This window comes from Salmo salar, chromosome 10, assembly GCF_965601325.2.
Source record: "Salmo salar chromosome 10, fSalSal1, whole genome shotgun sequence".
Classification (NCBI taxonomy): Eukaryota; Metazoa; Chordata; class Actinopteri; order Salmoniformes; family Salmonidae; genus Salmo; species Salmo salar.
The window spans coordinates 30,857,501-30,876,866 of record NC_138300.1 but is presented as its reverse complement, the minus strand read 5'-3'; the positions used below and the strand labels follow the sequence as shown (position 1 = coordinate 30,876,866).

The 19,366-nt window shown below is 43.2% G+C and overlaps 2 protein-coding genes across 5 annotated transcripts in view; one reads left to right on the top strand and one right to left on the bottom strand.

Moving 5' to 3' along the window:
- Nucleotides 1-19,366, bottom strand: part of ralgps2 (Ral GEF with PH domain and SH3 binding motif 2) — a 146,063-nt gene that overhangs the window by 12,734 nt on the left and 113,963 nt on the right. For all 3 annotated transcript variants that reach the window (XM_014216814.3, XM_014216816.3, XM_014216817.3), the window contains exon 9: nucleotides 38-175. In XM_014216814.3, coding sequence (XP_014072289.1) covers nucleotides 38-175 — 138 coding nt within the window. The remainder of the gene's footprint in view (nucleotides 1-37; nucleotides 176-19,366) is intronic.
- angptl1a (angiopoietin like 1a) overlaps nucleotides 4,008-19,366 on the top strand; it is a 41,388-nt gene continuing 26,029 nt past the window's right edge. The window contains exon 1 of one of the 2 annotated variants that reach the window (XM_014216818.3): nucleotides 4,008-4,356. The gene's annotated coding sequence lies outside the window, so the exon portion shown is untranslated. Of the gene's footprint in view, nucleotides 4,357-4,414; nucleotides 4,692-19,366 lie in introns of those variants that run through there. The other variant, XM_014216819.3, reaches the window with a different exon arrangement.

The window sequence follows — 19,366 nt, the reverse complement described above, 5'->3', positions numbered from 1 at the left end:
GAGTGGTGTGTGTGTGTGTGTGTGTGTGTGTGTGTACCGTAGGTGCAGGAGCGTTGCAGGTCAGATATTATCCTCAGGATGTTGTTCATGAGGTTGGATCTCTGTTCATTCTCCAGGATGCTGCCAGTAGAGGGATACGCTGAGTCTATATATGTCAGGTCAGACAGATACATCCCTACAGAGAGTGAGAGAGAGGGAAACAGTCTGACTTGTAGACAGTCATGGGTAAACACTATTAAACTAGGCTAAGTAGAATCCTGGAACACTAACACATACTAGAGTAACAAATGTAATGGCGAAGGTGCATAAAGATGGAGGAATCAGATGACATCATAGTTTAAGAACTCTGTGGGTAGTGCTAAAACAAAGGCGTGCAACATGGTTCAATGTGCCAGTAAAACAGCACAATCTAGTTGTTTTTCCAAATTGCCGCCATCTTGGAGCTAGAATTGAGATCATGTGTAGTGAGCTAATGCCTTTACAAAAAAAGTGTAACGACAGCAATGTACAATATGGCGAACTTAGCAAACAAGGCATTTGTGGTAAGTACATGGTGGCCGACATCTTTATGTGCCTTCGCCATTGCCATGGGAACTAACATCACTTCAGCATTTACTTTCTTACACACACACACACACACACACAAACATGAACATAAACAGAAAACAGAAACTGCTGACTCAGTGAAAAAGTTTGCATTAGTTGCCCTGCAGACCAACCAATCTTTCCTTCTCTCCTTGCCTCTCCATTTCTCAGACCTCTGTTGTTCCAGCCAACTGAGGACACGGCCCATCTGACCGAGGTATGATTCAAAACAACACTAGGGAGCAGAGGTCATTCCAGACCACATACTGACTAAGCCCTACTCCTTAGTCAACACACACATTCTGATCACTCTCTCACACACACACTCACAATTTAGTGGCAATTTAGTCATTCATATATACACAAACATGAGTGTTGAGCGATGGTGTTAACTAAACTGTATACAGTGCCTTCAGAAAGTATTCACATATCTCGACTTTTTCCACATTGTTGTACAAAGTGGGATTAAAATAGATTTAATTAGATTTTTTTGTCAACGATCTACACAAAATACTCTAAAAGTAGAAAAATTATTTTTTTATTTGATTTGATCTTGATTACCTCGTCAATACATGTTAGAATCACCTTTAGCAGCGATTACAGCTGTGAGTCTTTCTGGGTAAGTCTAAGAACTTTGCACACCTGGATTGTACAATATTTGCACATTATTATTTTCCAAACTCTTCAAGCTCTGTCAAGTTGGTTGTTGATCATGGCTATACAGTCATGTGTAAGCCTTGCCATAGATTTTCATGCCGGTTTAAGTAAAAACTGTATGTCATCTTGGTAAGCAACTCAAGTGGATATTTGGCCTTGTGTTTTAAGTTATTGTCCTGTTGAAAAGTGCATGTCTCCCAGTGTGTTGGATAGCAGACTAACCAGGTTTTCCTTGAAGATTTTGCCTGTGCTTAGCTCTATTCTGTTTATTTTTATCCAAAAACTCCCTCGTCCTTGCCGATAACAAGCATACCCATAACATGATGCAGCCACCACCATGCTTGAAAATATGAATAGTGGTACTCAGTGATGTGTTGTGTTTGCCCCAAACATAATGCCTTGTATTCAGGACACAGTTAATTTCTTTGCCACAGCTTTTGCAGTTTTACTTTAGTGCCTTATTGCAAACAGGATGCATGTTTTGGAATATATATATATATATATATATATATATATATATATATATATATATATATATATATATATATATATATATATATTTTTTTTTTTTTTTTTGGTACAGGCTTCCTTCTTTTCACTCTGTCATTTAGGTTAGTGTTGTGGAGTAACTACAATATTGTTGATCCATCCTCAGTTTCTCCAATCACAGCCATTAAACTCTGTAACCAATTTGTAAGTCGCTCTGGATAAGAGCGTCTGCTAAATGACTTAAATGTAAATGTAACTGTTTTAAAGTCACTATTGGCCTCATGGTGAAATCCCTGAGCGGGTTCCTTCCTCTCTGGCAACTGAGTTAGGAAGGACACTTGTATCTTTGCAGTGACTGGGTGTATTGATACACCATCCAAAGTGTAATTAATAACTTCACCATGCGCTAAGGAATACTCAAATGTCAGATTTATTTTCTTTCCATCTACCAATAGGTGCCTTCATTGCGAGGCATTGGGAAAACCTCCCTGGTCTGTGATTGAATACGTGTTTGAAATTCCCTGCTCATCTGAGGGACTGTACAGATAAATGTGTAGGGAACAGAAATGAGGTAGTCATTCAAAAATCATGTTAAACACTATTATTGCACACATAGTCCATGCCACTTAAGCTCATTTGTATTCCTGAACTTATTTAGGATTGCCATAACAAAGGGGTTGAATACTTATTGACTAAAAAACATTTCAGCTTTTCATTTTATATTAAATTTGTAAACATTTCTAAAAACATAGTTCCACTTTGACGTTATGGGGTATTGTGTGTAGGCCAGTGACGCAAAATCTAAATTTAATCAATTTGAAAAAAAACTCAGGCTTTAACACAAAATGTGGAAAAAGTCAAATACTTTCTGAAGGCACTGTATAGTGTTAATGACATGCTCTTCACTCCTCTTCATAGCCCAGCCAACTCCCTCTCTTTCTTGATGTCTCCATCTCTCTTGGTCTCTCTCACCCTGACAGTACTACAGCTCTAAGATTCTCAGTCTCTCATTACATAAATATTATCATTAGGAGACAAAGGCAGTAGCTGGTTTCCATCTCTGGAAATTGAGATTAATTTACAGGACCATTTAACTGCCTGTCGCTTTCTCCCATCACGCTGTCTCCTACATCTCCCTCTCCATATATCTGTCATTCTATCCTCCTCTCTACTGCTTTCTATCCCTGTTCTATTTATCTCCCGCCCAGCACCACTGAACATAGAGCCTGTCATACCATCAAACTCTGATTAGAAGCAAAGAGAGAAGGGGAGAAAAGGAGGGAGATATAGGGAAGGAGAAAGGGAGAGATGGGGAGAGCGGGAGAGACAACGAAGGCTTAACCGCCATTACTGGTAATTTCATAGCGTGTCAGACAGATGACTACAGTTAGTCATGCAAGAGTGAAGTCTGCCCAGAACGTGTGTGGACACACAAATCTAGGACAAGAGTAGGAAGCAGTTACTAAGTCCCAGGGGGAAAAAAGGGCCCTCTTCTCCTACTTTCCTCTCCCCTGATCCCCCTCTTCTCATTCCAGTGTTCTATCTGGAAGTGTGTGGTACATGAATAGAACTCCCCATCTGGTGGGTTTAATTATCAACTAGTCTGACACCACCCCCCCAAAAAAACTTTCTCCAAAACATGTAGATCTGCTCTCTTTCTGACATCTCATATGGCTGAGGGAGGGAGGAGGAAACGGGAGGGATAGGGAAGGTGAGGAAGAGGGTCTCTCCATACACCTGGAGCCTCCTTTGCATCTCTCTACAAAGTAGTGTGACCTACAAACACCACATAAACACCCACTCATGCACAGCTGTCTGTATTACATAGTGTCTAAAGGAAGCTGCTGTAAACCCTGAGACGACATCAGAATTACTGTGGCACAGCATGAACCCTATCACTACAGGCTGGGGAGGAAGGGAAGGACGGAGTCTCTGACTCACAGAGGGGTAGAAGCACAGAGGAGTTAGCCAGAAAGAGGCTGGTGAGTTTTGGAGTACTAGTGGGATGGGGGTTAAGGGGCAGACCTGGACCTGTGTGTGTCTGCTGTCCCTAACCCCAAACAAAGTAAGTTCAAACTGATTTCTTGAAGTCTGAAGTTTCACCACCTACCTACCTTTTTCCTTAAAATAAATAAACTTTTAGGGGGAGGTTCTTCTGATATCCCCTCTCTTTTTCTCAGACCAGTGACATCAGAGGTGGGCTGGGGCATACCAAAAGAGACAGGGAGAAAAGGAGGTGGAAAAACAGCCTCCCTCCTCCAAACCCTCCTCCCTTCCCTCTCCAGCCAATCATTTGTGAAAACCTTGAGGCACCAGAGCTCAGTAAGTAGAAGTAACCGGTAGTTTAGCCATGGACAGAGAGCTCCAGCTCTAAACCCTAACGCCAGCCTCACTGAGCCCAGAGGAGACTTTGCTGGGCAGCAGGCTTCAAACAGCAAGCTTCTGGATTCTGAAGCTCCAGAGATCTAACCACATGACAGAGATGAGAACCTGTGTAAGATGGGAGAAGTGTAGATGAGCAGAGCCTGAGGAGGGGACTGAACTGGAGCACCGAGGCTCACTGAGGATTGCTTGTCGACACACCTACATCTGCTGAAGGATACGGTCTTACAAACACACACTGAGGTAAGCAGCTGCATGTCTCAAAGTCTGTCCCCTCCCCTTCTTTCTCGCTCCATGCATTGTGTAGCTATGTGAGCAGCTGGGAGAGCTCTGCAGGAGAGGTTAGAACGTTCTGTTAGGCAGTTATTTTCTGGGTGCAGAAGAATCAGGGGAGTTTAGCAACGCTCTGTTTCTCCAGGGGACTGGTATCTAGATCGGTCTAGCTTTACCTTGAGGCTTATGTACAGCGAAACTCTGTACAGTGTGAGTGAGAGGGACTCCTCAGACAGAGAGCCTGAGACAGACGGGCTGTATGTGGACGTCAAGGGAACTAGCTACACACAGGAGCTCAGCAACAGGTAACCCGCTACACCGTAAATGTCCATTCACTGCTGCTGGGCCTTTATTGGGATATGTAAACTTTACCTTTCAAGTATCCTGAGTGGTGCAGTGGTCTAAGGCACTGCATCGCAGTGCTAGAGGCGTCACTACAGACCAGGGTTCGATTCTGGGCTGTATCACAACAGGTGATCGGGAGTCCCATAGGGCAGCGCACTATTGGCCCAGCGTCGTCTGGGTTCGGGGAGGGTTTGGCCTTCATTTTAAATAAGAATTTGTTCTTAACTAACTTGCCTAGATCAATAAAGAGCATATAGGGAGCAGCAATGAGTCAGTGGACATTTACTGTATTTCACTGGAGTAACTTCCTTATCTCGGTCGAGCTGTAGTTTTTCCATAATTCTATTGTGTGAGTGAGTGAGTGAGAGAGAAGGTCAGATGGAGAGATCAGAGATGTGATGAGTGAGTGAGGTCAGATGGAGAGATCAGAGATGTGGTGTGTGTGGACCCTTGCTCCTGTTAAGCTTCGGCTTCCTAATATCCTCTCTGCCTGAGAATGAGAAATGGTTGTTAAATTAACCAGGATAGATTAGGGTTAAATAAATAAGTCATCATAATGAGGTGGTGGTGATACACTACAGTGTGTGGCTGAATGTTACTCACACGCATTTGGTGACAATCGATATCGAATGGGGTTGTTTCTGAATGAATAGAAGGTTCCATTCATGGTGTCGTTTGAAGAAAAACAACCCTGATAATACAATGTAATTCTACTCTGACCACATCATCCTACAGCCAACGCAACCCTCCATCCAGACATCAGATAGCAACCACTCTAAACCTCACACTGACACTGGGGGCTTAGAACGCTAATAATATCGGTCTGCTAGCATTGATATCGCCACTCATAATTACGTTGAACTGTCTTCACTTATACATGCTCTGCTGTCAAGTGAGATCCATGGAAAAGTCTCCGCTCACTCTGGATGCACATCTGTTGCTGTATGACTGGGGATAGGGAATGCACGTACAAGCACAGCAACACATTTCACATAGGTCAGTTCACATAGACAGTCTTAACAGCTGAAGCAGATCTTAAAAACAAAATGAGGGCAGGGCTAGAGGTTATGAAAACGTTTCTTGAGGCGGAGGGTTTTTCAGCGATCGATAAATCAGAGCAAATCACAGCACTAACTAATCTGACTGACACACAGAGACAGTGGGAGAGAGATATGGGAGAGACGGGGAGAGATTGAGATAAGGGGGGGGGGGGGAGTGGAGAAGTGCTTGGCTCCCAGTTCACCTGAAACACATGTGTTGAGGGACTGGGTCAGCACTCTGGCTACAACAACCCTAACCCATCCTTTTCAACAAGGTTATGTGGCTTGTGAAGGTCCTGTAGTTAAACTACACAGACAGCAAGTGGAGCTGGCTGGCCATAACAGCAGGCATGGGGCCAACCAAAACTACACCTCACAGTGGGGTGCTCCCTGTGCTGCCCACCACAGGGGCCACACACGGCCCCAACGAGACCCCTACTGTCTTCCAAACATCACTTTCTCCCTACCTCAGTAACAGACACGAGCTCATGATTCCCAGCACAAACGAGACTTGACATCCAAGTTTTGGAGACGATTCAAACTTAGACTTTTGAGGAATAGGTGTTCATACGTGAACCTGAACAACTTAAACACACACTGCGGTCAGCCCACAAACACAACAGGTATTCAGTTTGCGGCTCTCGCTCTGACCACAAGCGGTTTACACAGCCACAACACACACACTCGTATAACTGACCTTGTGGGGACACACAATTCAGTCCCATTCAAAATCCTATTTTCCCTAACCTTACCCCTAGCTTTTTCAAGCAGAAATTTGCTTCCTGCAACACAAACTAAAAACAGTTCTGGGACACTGTAAAGTCCATGGAGAATAAGAACACCTCCTCCCAGCTGCCCACTGCACTGAGGATAGGAAACTGTCACCACCGATAAATACACTATAATTGAGAATTTCAATAAGCATTTTTCTACGGCTGGCCATGCTTTCCACCTGGCTACCCCTACCGCGGTCAACAGCACTGCACCCCCCACAGCTACTCGCCCAAGCCTTCCCCATTTCTCCTTCTCCCAAATCCAGTCAGCTGATGTTCTGAAAGCGCTGCAAAATCTGGACCCCTACAAATCAGCCGGGCAAGACAATCTGGACCCTTTCTTTCTAAAATGATCTGCCGAAATTGTTGCAACCCTTATTACTAGCCTGTTCAACCTCTCATGTCGTCTGAGATTCCCAAAGATTGGAAAGCAGCTGCAGTCATCCCCCTGTTCAAAGGGGGGGGACACTCTTGACCCAAACTGCTACATACCTACATCTATCCTATCCTGCCTTTCTAAAGGTCTTCGAAAGCCAAGTTAACAAACAGATTACCGACTATTTCGAATCCCACCGCACCTTCTCCGCTATGCAATCTGGTTTCAGAGCTGGTCATGGGTGCACCTCAGCCACGCTCAAGGTCCTAAACGATATCGTAACCGCCATCGATAAGAAACAATACTGTGCTGCCGTATTCATTGACCTGGCCAAGGCTTTCGACTCTGTCAATCACCACATCCTCATCGGCAGACTCAGTAGCCTTGGTTTCTCAAATGATTGCCTCGCCTGGTTCTCCAACTACATCTCTGATAAGAGTTCAATGTGTCAAATCGGATGGCCTGTTGTCCGGGCCTCTGGCAGTCTCTGGGGGTGCCACAGGGTTCAATTCTTGGGCCAACTCTTTTCTCTGTATACATCAATGATGTCGCTCTTGCTGCTGGTGAGTCTCTGATCCACCTCTACGCAGACGATACCATTCTGTATACTTCTGGCCCTTCTTTGGACACTTAACAACCCTCCAGACAAGCTTCAATGCCATACAACTCTCCTTCCGTGGCCTCCAACTGCTTTTAAATACAAGTAAAACTAAATGCATGCTCTTCAACCGATCGCTGCCTGCACCTGCCCGCCCGTCCAGCATCACTACTCTGGACGGTTCTGACTTAGAATATGTGGACAACTACAAATAACTAGGTGTCTGGTTAGACTGCAAACTCTCCTTCCAGACTCACATCAAACATCTCCAATCCAAAGTTAAATCTAGATTTGGCTTCCTATTTCGCAACAAAGCATCCTTCACTCATGCTGCCAAACATAACCTCGTAAAACTGACCATCCTACCGATCCTCGACTTCGGCGATGTCATTTACAAAATAGCCTCCAATACCCTACTCAATAAACTGGATGCAGTCTATCACAGTGCCATCCGTTTTTGTCACTAAAGCCCCATATTCTACCCACCACTGCGACCTGTACGCTCTCGTTGGCTGGCCCTCGCTTCATAGTCGTCGCCAAACCCACTGGCTCCAGGTCATCTACAAGACCCTGCTTGGTAAAGTCCCCCCGTATCTCAGCTCACTGGTCACCATAACAGCACCCACCTGTAGCACGCACTCCAGAAGGTATTATCGCTCTGGTCACCCCCAAAGCCAATTCCTCCTTTGGCAGTCTCTCCTTCCAGTTCTCTGCTGCCAATGACTGGAACGAACTACCAAAATCTCTAAAACTGGAAACACTTACCTCCCTCACTAGCTTTAAGCACCAGCTGTCAGAGCAGCTCACAGATCACTGCACCTGTACATAGCCCATCTATAATTTAGCCTAAAACAACTACCACTTCCCCTACTGTATTTATTTATTTAGCTCCTTTGCACCCCATTATTTCTACTTTGCACTCTTCCACTAATCTACCATTCCAGTATTTTACTTGCTATATTGTATTTACTTTGCCACCATGGCCTTTTTGCCTTACCTCCCTTAGCTCACCTCATTTGCTCACATTGTATATAGACTTATTTTTCTACTGTATTATTGACTGTACGTTTGTTTTACTCCATGTGTAACTCTGTGTTGTTGTATGTGTCGAACCGCTTTGCTTTATCTTGGCCAGGTCGCAATTGTAAATGAGAACTTGTTCTCAACTTGCCTACCTGGTTAAATAAAGGTGAAATAAAATAAAACCCTAAAGGAGCTAGAAATAGCATTTGACCTTGTGGGGACTAACAAAATGTCCCCAGTTGGTCAATTTTTTTTGTTTGTTTACTCTTCTTATGGGGACTTCTGGTCCCCACAAGTATAGTTAAACACACACACACACACACACACACACACACACACACACACACACACACACACACACACACACACACACACACACACACACACACACACACACACACACACACACACACACACACACACACACACTGTTCTCCCCTGAGCCTGTAATCCATCACCTATTAAGCAACATGAAATCTTAAAATCTGTTAATCCCCCCCCGGGAAACATTTTTTGGGGGACAAGCGAGCACTTAGATGTGGCCATATTCACAAATTCCTAGAATGTTTGGAATTCCATATAGTTAGGCATTTGTGAAAATTCTATAGAAATAGCCAAATCAGAACTACAGTAGGACATTATGCAAATAGGCCATTTGGCACACAGGCCTGCCATCATTCACTTTTAACTGGACTGTGTTTACAGGCAGTAGCAACAGCGCAACTTTAGATCATTAGAACATATTCGCCAAAAGCCACAAAATACACCTGAATGGACTTCTGTAAATACCTCGGGTGTCCTCCTACATTTAGAAACTTCACAGTCCTATTGATCAAACAACCCTGTAAAAGGCAGGTTCTATTGCCCTCAGTTGCTTATGCACATCAACAACTAACACTAGCCAGACCAGAGCGAGATGAGCTAAAATCTAACAAGGGAACCATACATAAACCCTCACACTTTTTCAGCTAGTTGGCTGTCAAAACTGCACTGATAAACGGAAGGGAATAGTAGCCTGCTCGTTCTTCTGCAGCTTGCCTACCAATACATGCCTGTCCCAACCTACGTTTTGACAGCTAAATGGGAGCTTGCAAACCCGCCAATTTGATCAATGCCAAATACATCTGATTGACAACTAAGAGATATGCTAACTGTGGATAACAGTCGTTCAAGTTCAGCAATAGCAAGCAAAGCGATTCACATGTATTGCTTGCTAACCAAAATGACAACAATCTCTAGCTGTAGCCACCTAAAAACTGTGAGGGGAAAAAGTTGGTCACTCACCCACTCCTCCAATGACATGACATCCTCCCAGTGTCTAGCTAGCATTAGTTGATCTTGCTGATGTGCATAAGCAACTGAGGGCAAGATAACCTACCTTTTCATGGCTGTTTGATCAATAGGACTGTAGCTAGCTAGCTAGCTATTCAGCAATCTAAAAACGTGGAGTCAATCAGCAGACGGGCCATATTGAAAAAAACTACGAGTTTGCGGGCCAGATATAGCCAATTTGTTTTTACAAAAAAAACGTGCAACCAAGACCCAAACTGGCAATTGTTTTATTAGAAAAAATATGTCCCTTTGTAATGTCCACTACTGTATATAGCAATAACATATTAAAACGAGAAATAAAATGTGTCCAGCCTTTGCTGCCATGCTTGCTGCGATGCTAATCAAACAGTATTTATTGCAAATAACAAAAACCTAGCTATAGGTTGTAGTAGCATTTAAACTTATTTTACTTTTTTTTGCACTGCATGGCTCACCGGTGTGGTTAAATGCAGCATCGTTGTATGGTGCACTAAAAATGTATTGTAGTTGAGTAGCCAGCCTAAGCTACTGCTCAGATGTTGCTGTAATAGGCCTACATGTTTCTCCTTTGCATGGTGTTTTGTTGCAGGTTTAGTTTTTGGTTATTCGTTAAGCTTTAAAAACCGAAGCCAGACTTCAACATTTTGGTAGCCTAGCAAGACTGTGGCATGTTTCTGTACACTTTCCCTCCCCTGCAGGCAGTAAACGGGACACGAAAGCAGCACAATTGAAGTTGAATTCACTGATGCTAGTGTTTCAGGTTGTAATTTCATTAAGTAGAGGACTCAACTGTTGACTCATTTATGCCCGCAGGCCTTGTGTTCGACACGTGCGCTAGCCTATTAGCCCCGTTATGACTGACTTGTGATCATTGCCCTTGCTAGTTTGATTGTATTGACATTCCCAGCTTTAGTTACAGGTGTCCGTTTTTGTTCCAAAATATTGAGTCACTGGAACAGTTCATCCTGAATATGTGGAGGCAGCAAACAATGTACCAGGCCATCTAATTTACAACCTGATAGCAATTTTTTGGGGACAACCAACAAATGTATTGATGAATTATGCATTGAACTGCATCCATCTATTCTTCCAAAAATGCTTTTCAAGGAATTTTTGGTCAAATAGAACTTATTTTAAAACATCTTATAATTTATAAACTGGGAATTTTATATTTTTGAATGATATGATTATTGTTTCATATCTGCAAAGTAGTTCTGCAACGCAGTCAGCTGCACTTTAAAACACTGTGTTAACTACAATAAAACCCTCCTTAACTATCAGTCAGCCGTTACCTGCACTAGTGGAAAGAACATATGCTTGAGGAGAGGACGGTGATATACTGTAGCAGACGAAAAGAGCTCATTCAAAGATCTGTTAAATGTTAAGGGAGAATCAAACAGGGGAGTTCAGTGTGGAGTCAAAACTACTCTGGTAGGACAGGAGAGAGAAGGAACAAAGAGTTAGAGGAGGGAGAGGACAGAGCGAGAGCACGGAGGGAAAGGACAGTGGGTGACGCAAGACACAGGCGCACACAAACCAAGAGTCAGAGGACACTGTGTGCGTGCGTGTAGCGGAGTACATAGAGGAGGTTGTGTTCGGTTGAGAGGAGGTTGTGTTCGGGTTGCGAGGAGAGTTATCTTGAGAGTGAGTGTGTGTGATGGAGAGAGTAAGGGAGGCCTTGTAGACACAAACATGGTAAGCCCACAAGGGAGCTTCGTGTGTGTGAGACTTGCTTGGGCTTATGACACACAACGAGTGATTGATTTTGGGGTGGGGTGAAGGCAGAGTGGGGCCACACCCTACTACGCTGAGACCCCCACATTTGAAACTGAAACTCAACTAGGGTTCCAGTCCCCACACACGCCAATTCCTCCTTTGGCCGCCTTTCCTTCCAGTTCTCTGCTGCCAATGACTGGAACGAACTGCAAAAATCACTTTAAGCACCAGCTGTCAGAGCAGCTCACAGATCACTGCACATAGCCCACCTGTAAACAGCCTATCCAACTACCTCATCCCCATACTGTATTTATTTATCTTGCTCCTTTGCACCCCAGTATCTCTACTTGCACATTCATCTTCTGCACATCTACCATTCCAGTGTCTAATTGCTATATTGTAAATACTTTGCCACCATGGCCTATTTATTGCCTTACCTCCCTTATCTTACCTCATTTGCACTCACTGTATATAGATTGTTATTTTTTTCTACTGTATTATTGACTGAATGTTTGTTTATTCCATGTGTAACTCTGTGTTGTTGTATATGTCGAACTGCTGTGCTTCATCTTGGCCAGGTCGCAGTTGTAAATGAAAACTTGTTCTCAACTAGCCTACCTGGTTAAATAAAGGTGAAATAAAAATGTTTTAAAACACTAGAAGAACCAAATCGACTCCAGTCTCATAAGACATTCTGGGTTTGGGAGATCCAACCAGAGACCCAAAACCATATCCTTATAACGCCTTCCTCTCGTTCCCTCGGTTTTCTTCTTCATCCTACATGCAGGCTACAAGACCAATTACAGTTGTGGTTTAGATTGACTTCCACATCATAAACCCTTTGGTCTCGCTCTCTCATCATTTCCCCCAACACTAGTTTACACCATGACTTAAATCACCCTACTCAGAAAGAGGTGACCACTATAACCCCACTTTACCTAAATCCTGCCCTCTCTCCCTTCCTCTACATCTTCCATCTCTGGTTCTATCAGTTAGTTGTAAGTATGACATGGTGTCTAGCGTGTGGAGGTTGCCTGGAATGTTGATCCTTTGCGCTCTCCTCTGACTGTTCCAAATAATTGCTAACATGTTGAGGGTGCGTGTGAGAGACAGAGCAAATGGTGCGTTTGTGTGTGTCTGAAGAGGGAGCAAGAGCGCGAGAACTGCTTTTTTGAGGGGGATTTCCAAGTGTGTGTGTGAACAGTAGTGTTCTGACAGGGCCATGTTTGTAGTAAACCTTTAACAACTGTGCTAAAGCATCCTCTACCCTTCCTCTGATCCCTCTATTCTCTCCTCATCCCTCTGTTCTTTCGGGAGATGGATGTGTTGTGTGTTTGGGGGGGGGGGTTTGGAAGCGGACTGGGAAAGTCTGAAGGCCAGATGGGATGTTGGAAGCTGGAACTGTCAGGCTGGGAAATACAGTCTATAAAAAATATTAATAAAATAGCTTCCAAATATGGCCTCTCTTCCTGGTGCCGCTATCCATCAGACTGAACACTGACATAGATGGAACATGCTCCATCAATCATAGCTGGGCATAACAGGTACACAAATCTGATGACTTCAATCAAAATGAAGGGGAAAGACGGAGGCCATACAGCCATATATATACACAGTACTAGTCAATAGTTTGGACACACGTAATTTAAGGGGTTTTATTTTTTACTATTGTCTATACTGTAGAAAAATAGTAAAGATATCAAAACTACGAAATAACACATGGAATCATGTAGTAACCAAAAAGTGTTAAACAAATCAAAATATATTTCATGTTTGAGATACTTCGAAGTAGACACCCTTTGCACACTCTTGGCATTCTCTCAACCAGCTTCACCTGGACTGCTTTTCCAACAGTCTTGAAGGAGTTCCCACATAAGCTGAGCACTTGTTGGCTGCTTTTCCTTCACTCTGCGGTCCAACTCACCCAAACCATCTCAATTGGGTTGAGGTCAGGTGATTGTGGAGGCCAGGTCATCTGACGCCGCACTCCATCACTATCCTTGGTCAAATAGCCCTTACACAGCCTGGAGGTAAGTTTTGGGTCTTTGTCCTGTTGAAAAACAAATGATAGTCCCACTAAGCTCAAACCAGATGGGATGGCGTATTGCTGCAGAAAGCTGTGGTAGTCATGCTGGTTAAGTGTGCCTTGAATTCTAAATAAATCACATACAGTGTCACCAGCAAAGCACCTCCACACCATCACACCTCCTCCTCCATGCTTCACGGTGGGAACCACACATGTGGAGATCATCCGTTCACCGACTCTGCGTCTCAAAAATCAAACATTTGGACTCATCTGACTAAATGACAGATTTCCACCGGTCTAATATCCATTGCTTGTGTTTCTTGGCCCAAGCAAGTCTCTTCTTATTGGTGTCCTTTAGTAGTGGTTTCTTTTCAGTAATTCGACCATGAAGGCCTGATGCACGCAATCTCCTCTGAACAGTTGATGTTGAGATGTGTCTGTTACTTGAACTCTGTGAAACATTTACTTGGGCTCTAATTTCTGAGGCAGTTAACTCTAATGCATTTATCCTCTGCAGCAGAGGAAACTCTGGGTCTTCCGTTCCGTTCCTCATGAGAGCCAGTTTCATCATAGCGCATGATCGTTTTTGCGACTGCACTTGAAGAAACTTTCAAAGTATTTGAAATGTTCAGAATTGAATGACTTTCATGTCTTAAAGGAATGATGGACTGTCATGTCTCTTTACTTATTTGAGCCGTTCTTGCCATAATATGGACTTTGTCTTTTACCAAATAGGACTATCTTCTGTACACCCCCCCTACCATGTCACAACACAACTGATTGGCTCAAACGCATTAAGGAAAATAATTCCACAAATGAACTTACGGCACACCTGTTAATTGAAATGCGTTGCAGGTGACTACCTCATGAAGCTGGTTGAGAGAATGTCAAGAGTGTGCAAGGCTGTCAAGGCAAAGGGTGGCTACTTTGAAGATTTTAAAACATATTTGATTCGTTTAACACTTTTTTGGTTAATACATGATTCCATAAATGTTATTTCATAGTTTTGATGTCTTCACTATTATTCTACAATGTAGAAAATAGTAAAAATAAAGAAGAACCCTGGAATGAGTAGGTGTATCCAAACTTTTGACTGGTACAATATACAGTTGAAGTCAGAAGTTTACATAGACTTTAGCCAAATACATTTAAACTCAGTTTCACAATTCCTGACATTTAATCCTAGTAAAAATTCCCTGTTTTAGGTCAGTTAGGATCACCACTTTATTGTAAGAATGTGAAATGTCAGAATAATAGTAGCGAGAATGATTCATTTCAGCTTTTATTTTTGTTTCATCACATTCCCAGTGGGTCAGAAGTTTACATACACTCAATTAGTATTTGGTAGCATTGCCTTTAAATTGTTTAAATTGGGTCAAACATGTCGGGTAGCCTTCCACAAGCTTCCCACAATAAGTTGGGTGAATTTTGGCCCAATCCTCCTGATATAGATACTTTGTACCCGTTTCCTCCAGCATCTTCACAAGGTCCTTTGCTGTTGTTCTGGGATTGATTTGTACTTTTCGCACCAAAGTACGTTCATCTCTAGGAGACAGAACGCGTCTCCTTCCTGAGCGGTTTGACAGTTGTGTGGTCTCAAGGTGTTCATACTTGTGTACTATTGTGTGTACAGATTAATGTGGTACCTTAAGGCATTTAGAAATTGCTCCCAAGGATGAACCAGACTTGTGGAGGTCTACAATTGTTTTCTGAGGTCTTGGCTGATTTCTTTTGATTTCCCCATGATGTCAAGCAAAGAGGCATTGAGTTTGAAGGCAGGCCTTGAAATACATCCACAGGTACACCTCCAATTGACTCAAATGGTGTCAATTAGCCTATCAGACGCTTGTAAAGGCATGACATAACTTTCTGGAATTTTCCAAGATGTTTACAGGCACAGTCAACTTAGTGTATATAAACTTCTGACCCACCGGAATTGTGATACAGTGAATTGAAATAATCTGTCTGTAAACATTTGTTGGAAAATGTACTTGTGCACAAAGTAATGTCCTAACCGACTTGCCAAAACTATAGTTTGTTAACAAGAAATTAGGGGAGTGGTTGAAAAACGAGTTAATGACTTCAACCTAAATGTATGTGAACTTCTGACTTCAACTGTATGTTATATCTCTATATATGTGACTTAGGAATGTATTAAAAGATATATATAATCTCACTATTCAAATAGTATTACTAATTTTTGCCAAATACATGTGGTTATTAAAAAGTGTGTTTTTAACCTGAGCACAGATGTGCGAGGGAGAGGCTAGCGCTCTATTGCTGCAGCCGGAAGTTATATAGAGCCGTGTGTGTAGCGAGCAGACGGAGCGAGAGAGACCCCCAAGGCAACTCTGCTACATCCAAGACTAGCTAACTTGTAGCAGCCAGTGTTATTTATCATCCCATATAGTACCATATAACAAAAGATTTGTATAACTAACCCAACATAGTCCACAGCCTGTCGTTTCCAATGGGAGCAAATTAAATCAGTGTGCAGAACAAGCAAGGAGGTGGGCAGAGCAAAGCATGAGGTAGCGAGATCCTATTGGCGTATTTGCATATTTCCGTTAGGGAACGACTACTCTGACCTCGCCCTTGCACACCTAAACAACGCAATATTCTGAAACTTTGGCAAAGGGTAAAGTCTACAAAACATAGTCCACTCTGTTCGTAACAGATTGTAGTTCATAAAGCTAGCTAGGCTTTTGAGGTCACATGCTGCGCATTCTCCCCAACTCCATTCAATAAAACAGCCTACCGGTTGGTTGCTCGTTGTAGCCTACTCCTTCCGCTAACTTTTAATTGCGTAATTTCATTCCGTCTTGTATTTCATTAGTGAACTATCACTCAACTTAATTTTGAAAAAGCCTTTCCAGTGTTAAAAGGCAGGTTAAAATAGGCCTATATTACTTTTTAGCTTTCGCTAAAATGAATACAGAAGTATTCAAACACTAACATCAGTTTGGATATTTGACACATCCCTAATACGGCTCTACCACTAACATTTAGTTAACTTTAACCCTGGTTGATAGCAGCAGTGATAACACAATCCTTCTCATTCACGACTGTCAGACAGTGGCCAGAACAGCTCCCCCCACAAAAAAAACTTGTTTCTCACAAGTGTAGCATGGGTTGCGAGTTCCGCAAACAGACATTACCTTAACCAAACAAACGTTAGAGATGAGAAATTATGGGAATTACCGGTAAATGTAGGCTACTACTTGTGATATATGTCATGGGGAATTGATAGACAGCAAACAATGCACACATTGTTTCATAACTTCAATGAATATGCACAAAATGGCGAGCGAGCACATTCAGGAGAGATGTTCATTCTCCATCTGAGCCACACTCCCCTTATTCTTAGACCATGGTATCCCTGCGGCATCCTCAATGGATTCGTTTACTGAGACAGGCGCAATTTAGACAGGTGTCTCATGTCCCATAAAAAAATTATATTTGCGACTGCTGGACTAAAAGAATCTTGGTTGACCAACAGCCTATCGACCAAACAATCGACCAGTCGACTAAATGGGGACAGCCCTAGTACAGTAATACTCTAACAGAGAGAAAGGGAGAGATGGTGAGAGTGTCTCTTGTCCCATTACTTCTCCATTAACAGCTCATGTGTGTGTGAGTGAGTGGGAGTATATGGCTGAGAGAGAAACAGAGGTTTGTGGCCAATGTCATAGGTCAGCTGCCTATTAATAATCATTAGCAAGGTGAGCAGCCAGAGAGACTGATGGAGTTCCAGAACATACTGGCACAGTTACAACACACACACACACACACACACACACACACACACCACTAAGCTAGTTTTCCTTTGGCTGGGGTTGGACATTGCGACATCTGTTAGGGGATACACGAACCGTTCGCTGTGGTGCCTGAGCCAAAAAGACTTCTCTTTTTATTAAATTTAGTTGAGAAGGGGGATAAAGGGAAAGAAAGGGTTGAGATTTCTAACTGGCTGTGTTTTCTGCTTTCCCAAGTCTGTCCATCTTCCCTCACCTCTGTCACCACCCATTATCTACTACAGCCTCAATACTGACCCAGAAAGAGGGAGGGAGGAGAGGACAGCGAGAGAGCAAGTCAGAAGAGAGGTAGAACAGTGTTACATCCGTACTAAACTCTAGGTGATGGGGCGTAGAGTTCTGGAGACAGCCAGGGAGAGGAGTAGTGCATGTCCCACTTCCTCCAGATCCAACTCTCCATCTAAAAGTCAGTCTGTATTTACCTCCCTCGTCGGCTATGCGGCTCTGGGTGTGTTGTGCAGGTCTGAGTTGCTTTGGTTTAAATCGGCTCTGGTTAGACAGATTTAATCTGGCCTGGATGTCTTACTGAAAGAAACACTTCTCTTCAGCTTTTCTATACACTAACCTCTCAAACCTCCACCAGTCTCTGTATGTCCCAAATGGTACCGTATTCCATATACAGTGCATTCAGAAACATTTTGTTCCGTTGCAGCCTTATTCTAAAATGGATTAAATAATTGTTTTTCCTCATCAACCTACACACAATACCGCATAATGACAAAGCGAAAATAGGTTATAATTTTTTCAAATTGATGAAAAATAAAAAAACAGAAATACCTTATTTACATAAGTATTCAGACCCTTTGCTATGAGACTTGAAATTGAGCTCAGGTGCATCCTGTTTCCATTGATCATCCTTGGAGGTGGTTCTACAACTTGATTGTAGTCCACCTGTGGTAAATTCAATTGATTCAACATTATTTGGAAAGGCACACACCTGTCTATATAAGGTCCCCCAGTTGACAGTGCTTGCCTGAGCAAAAACCAAGCCATGAGGTCGAAGGAATTGTCCGTAGATCTCCGAGACAGGATTGTGTCGAGGCACAGATCTTGGGAAAGGTACCAAAATATTTCTGCAGCATTGAAGGTCCCCAAGAACACAGTGGCCTCCATCATTCTTAAATGGAATTAGTTTGGAACCACCAAGACTCTTCCTAGAGCTGGCCTCTCGGCCAAACTGAGCAATCAGGGGGGAAGGGCCTTGGTCAGGGAGGTGACCAAGAACCCGATGGTCACTCGGACAGAGCTCCAGAGTTCCTCTGTGGACATGGGAGAACCTTCCAGAAGGACAACCATCTCTGCAGCTCTCCACCAATCAGGCCTTTATGGCAGAGTGGCCAGACGTGCCTTTTACTGAGGAATGGCTTCCATGACAGCCCCCTTGAAATTTGGCAAAATGCACCAAAAGGAGTCTCAGACCATTAGAAACAAGATTCTCTGATGAAACCAGAGAGATCCTTGATGAAAACCTGCTCCAGAGCAATCAGGACCTCAGACTGGGGTCAAGGTTCACCTTCCAATAGGACAACGACACTAAGCATACAGCCAAGACAATGCAGGAGTGGCTTCGGGACAAGTCTCTGAATGTCCTTGAGTTTCCCAGCCGGAGCCCGGACTTGAACCCGAATGAACATCTTTGGAGAGACCTGAAAATAGCTGTGCAGCAATGCTCCCCATCCAACCTGACAGAGCTTGAGGGGATCTGTAGAGAAGAATGGGAGAATTTTCATTATAAGGTATTGTGTGTAGATTAATGAGAAGAAAATAAACTTCCATCCATTTTAGAATAAGGATGTAACAAAACCTGTTACAATTCGAAGTCTGAATACTTTCCAAATGCACTATAGTGCACTTCTTTTGACCAGAGCCCTAAGAGCCCTTGTTGACAGTAGGGCACTAAATAGGCAATAAGGTGCCATTTGGGAGGTAGTCTACAGCTGACTCAGTAGAGAGCTGG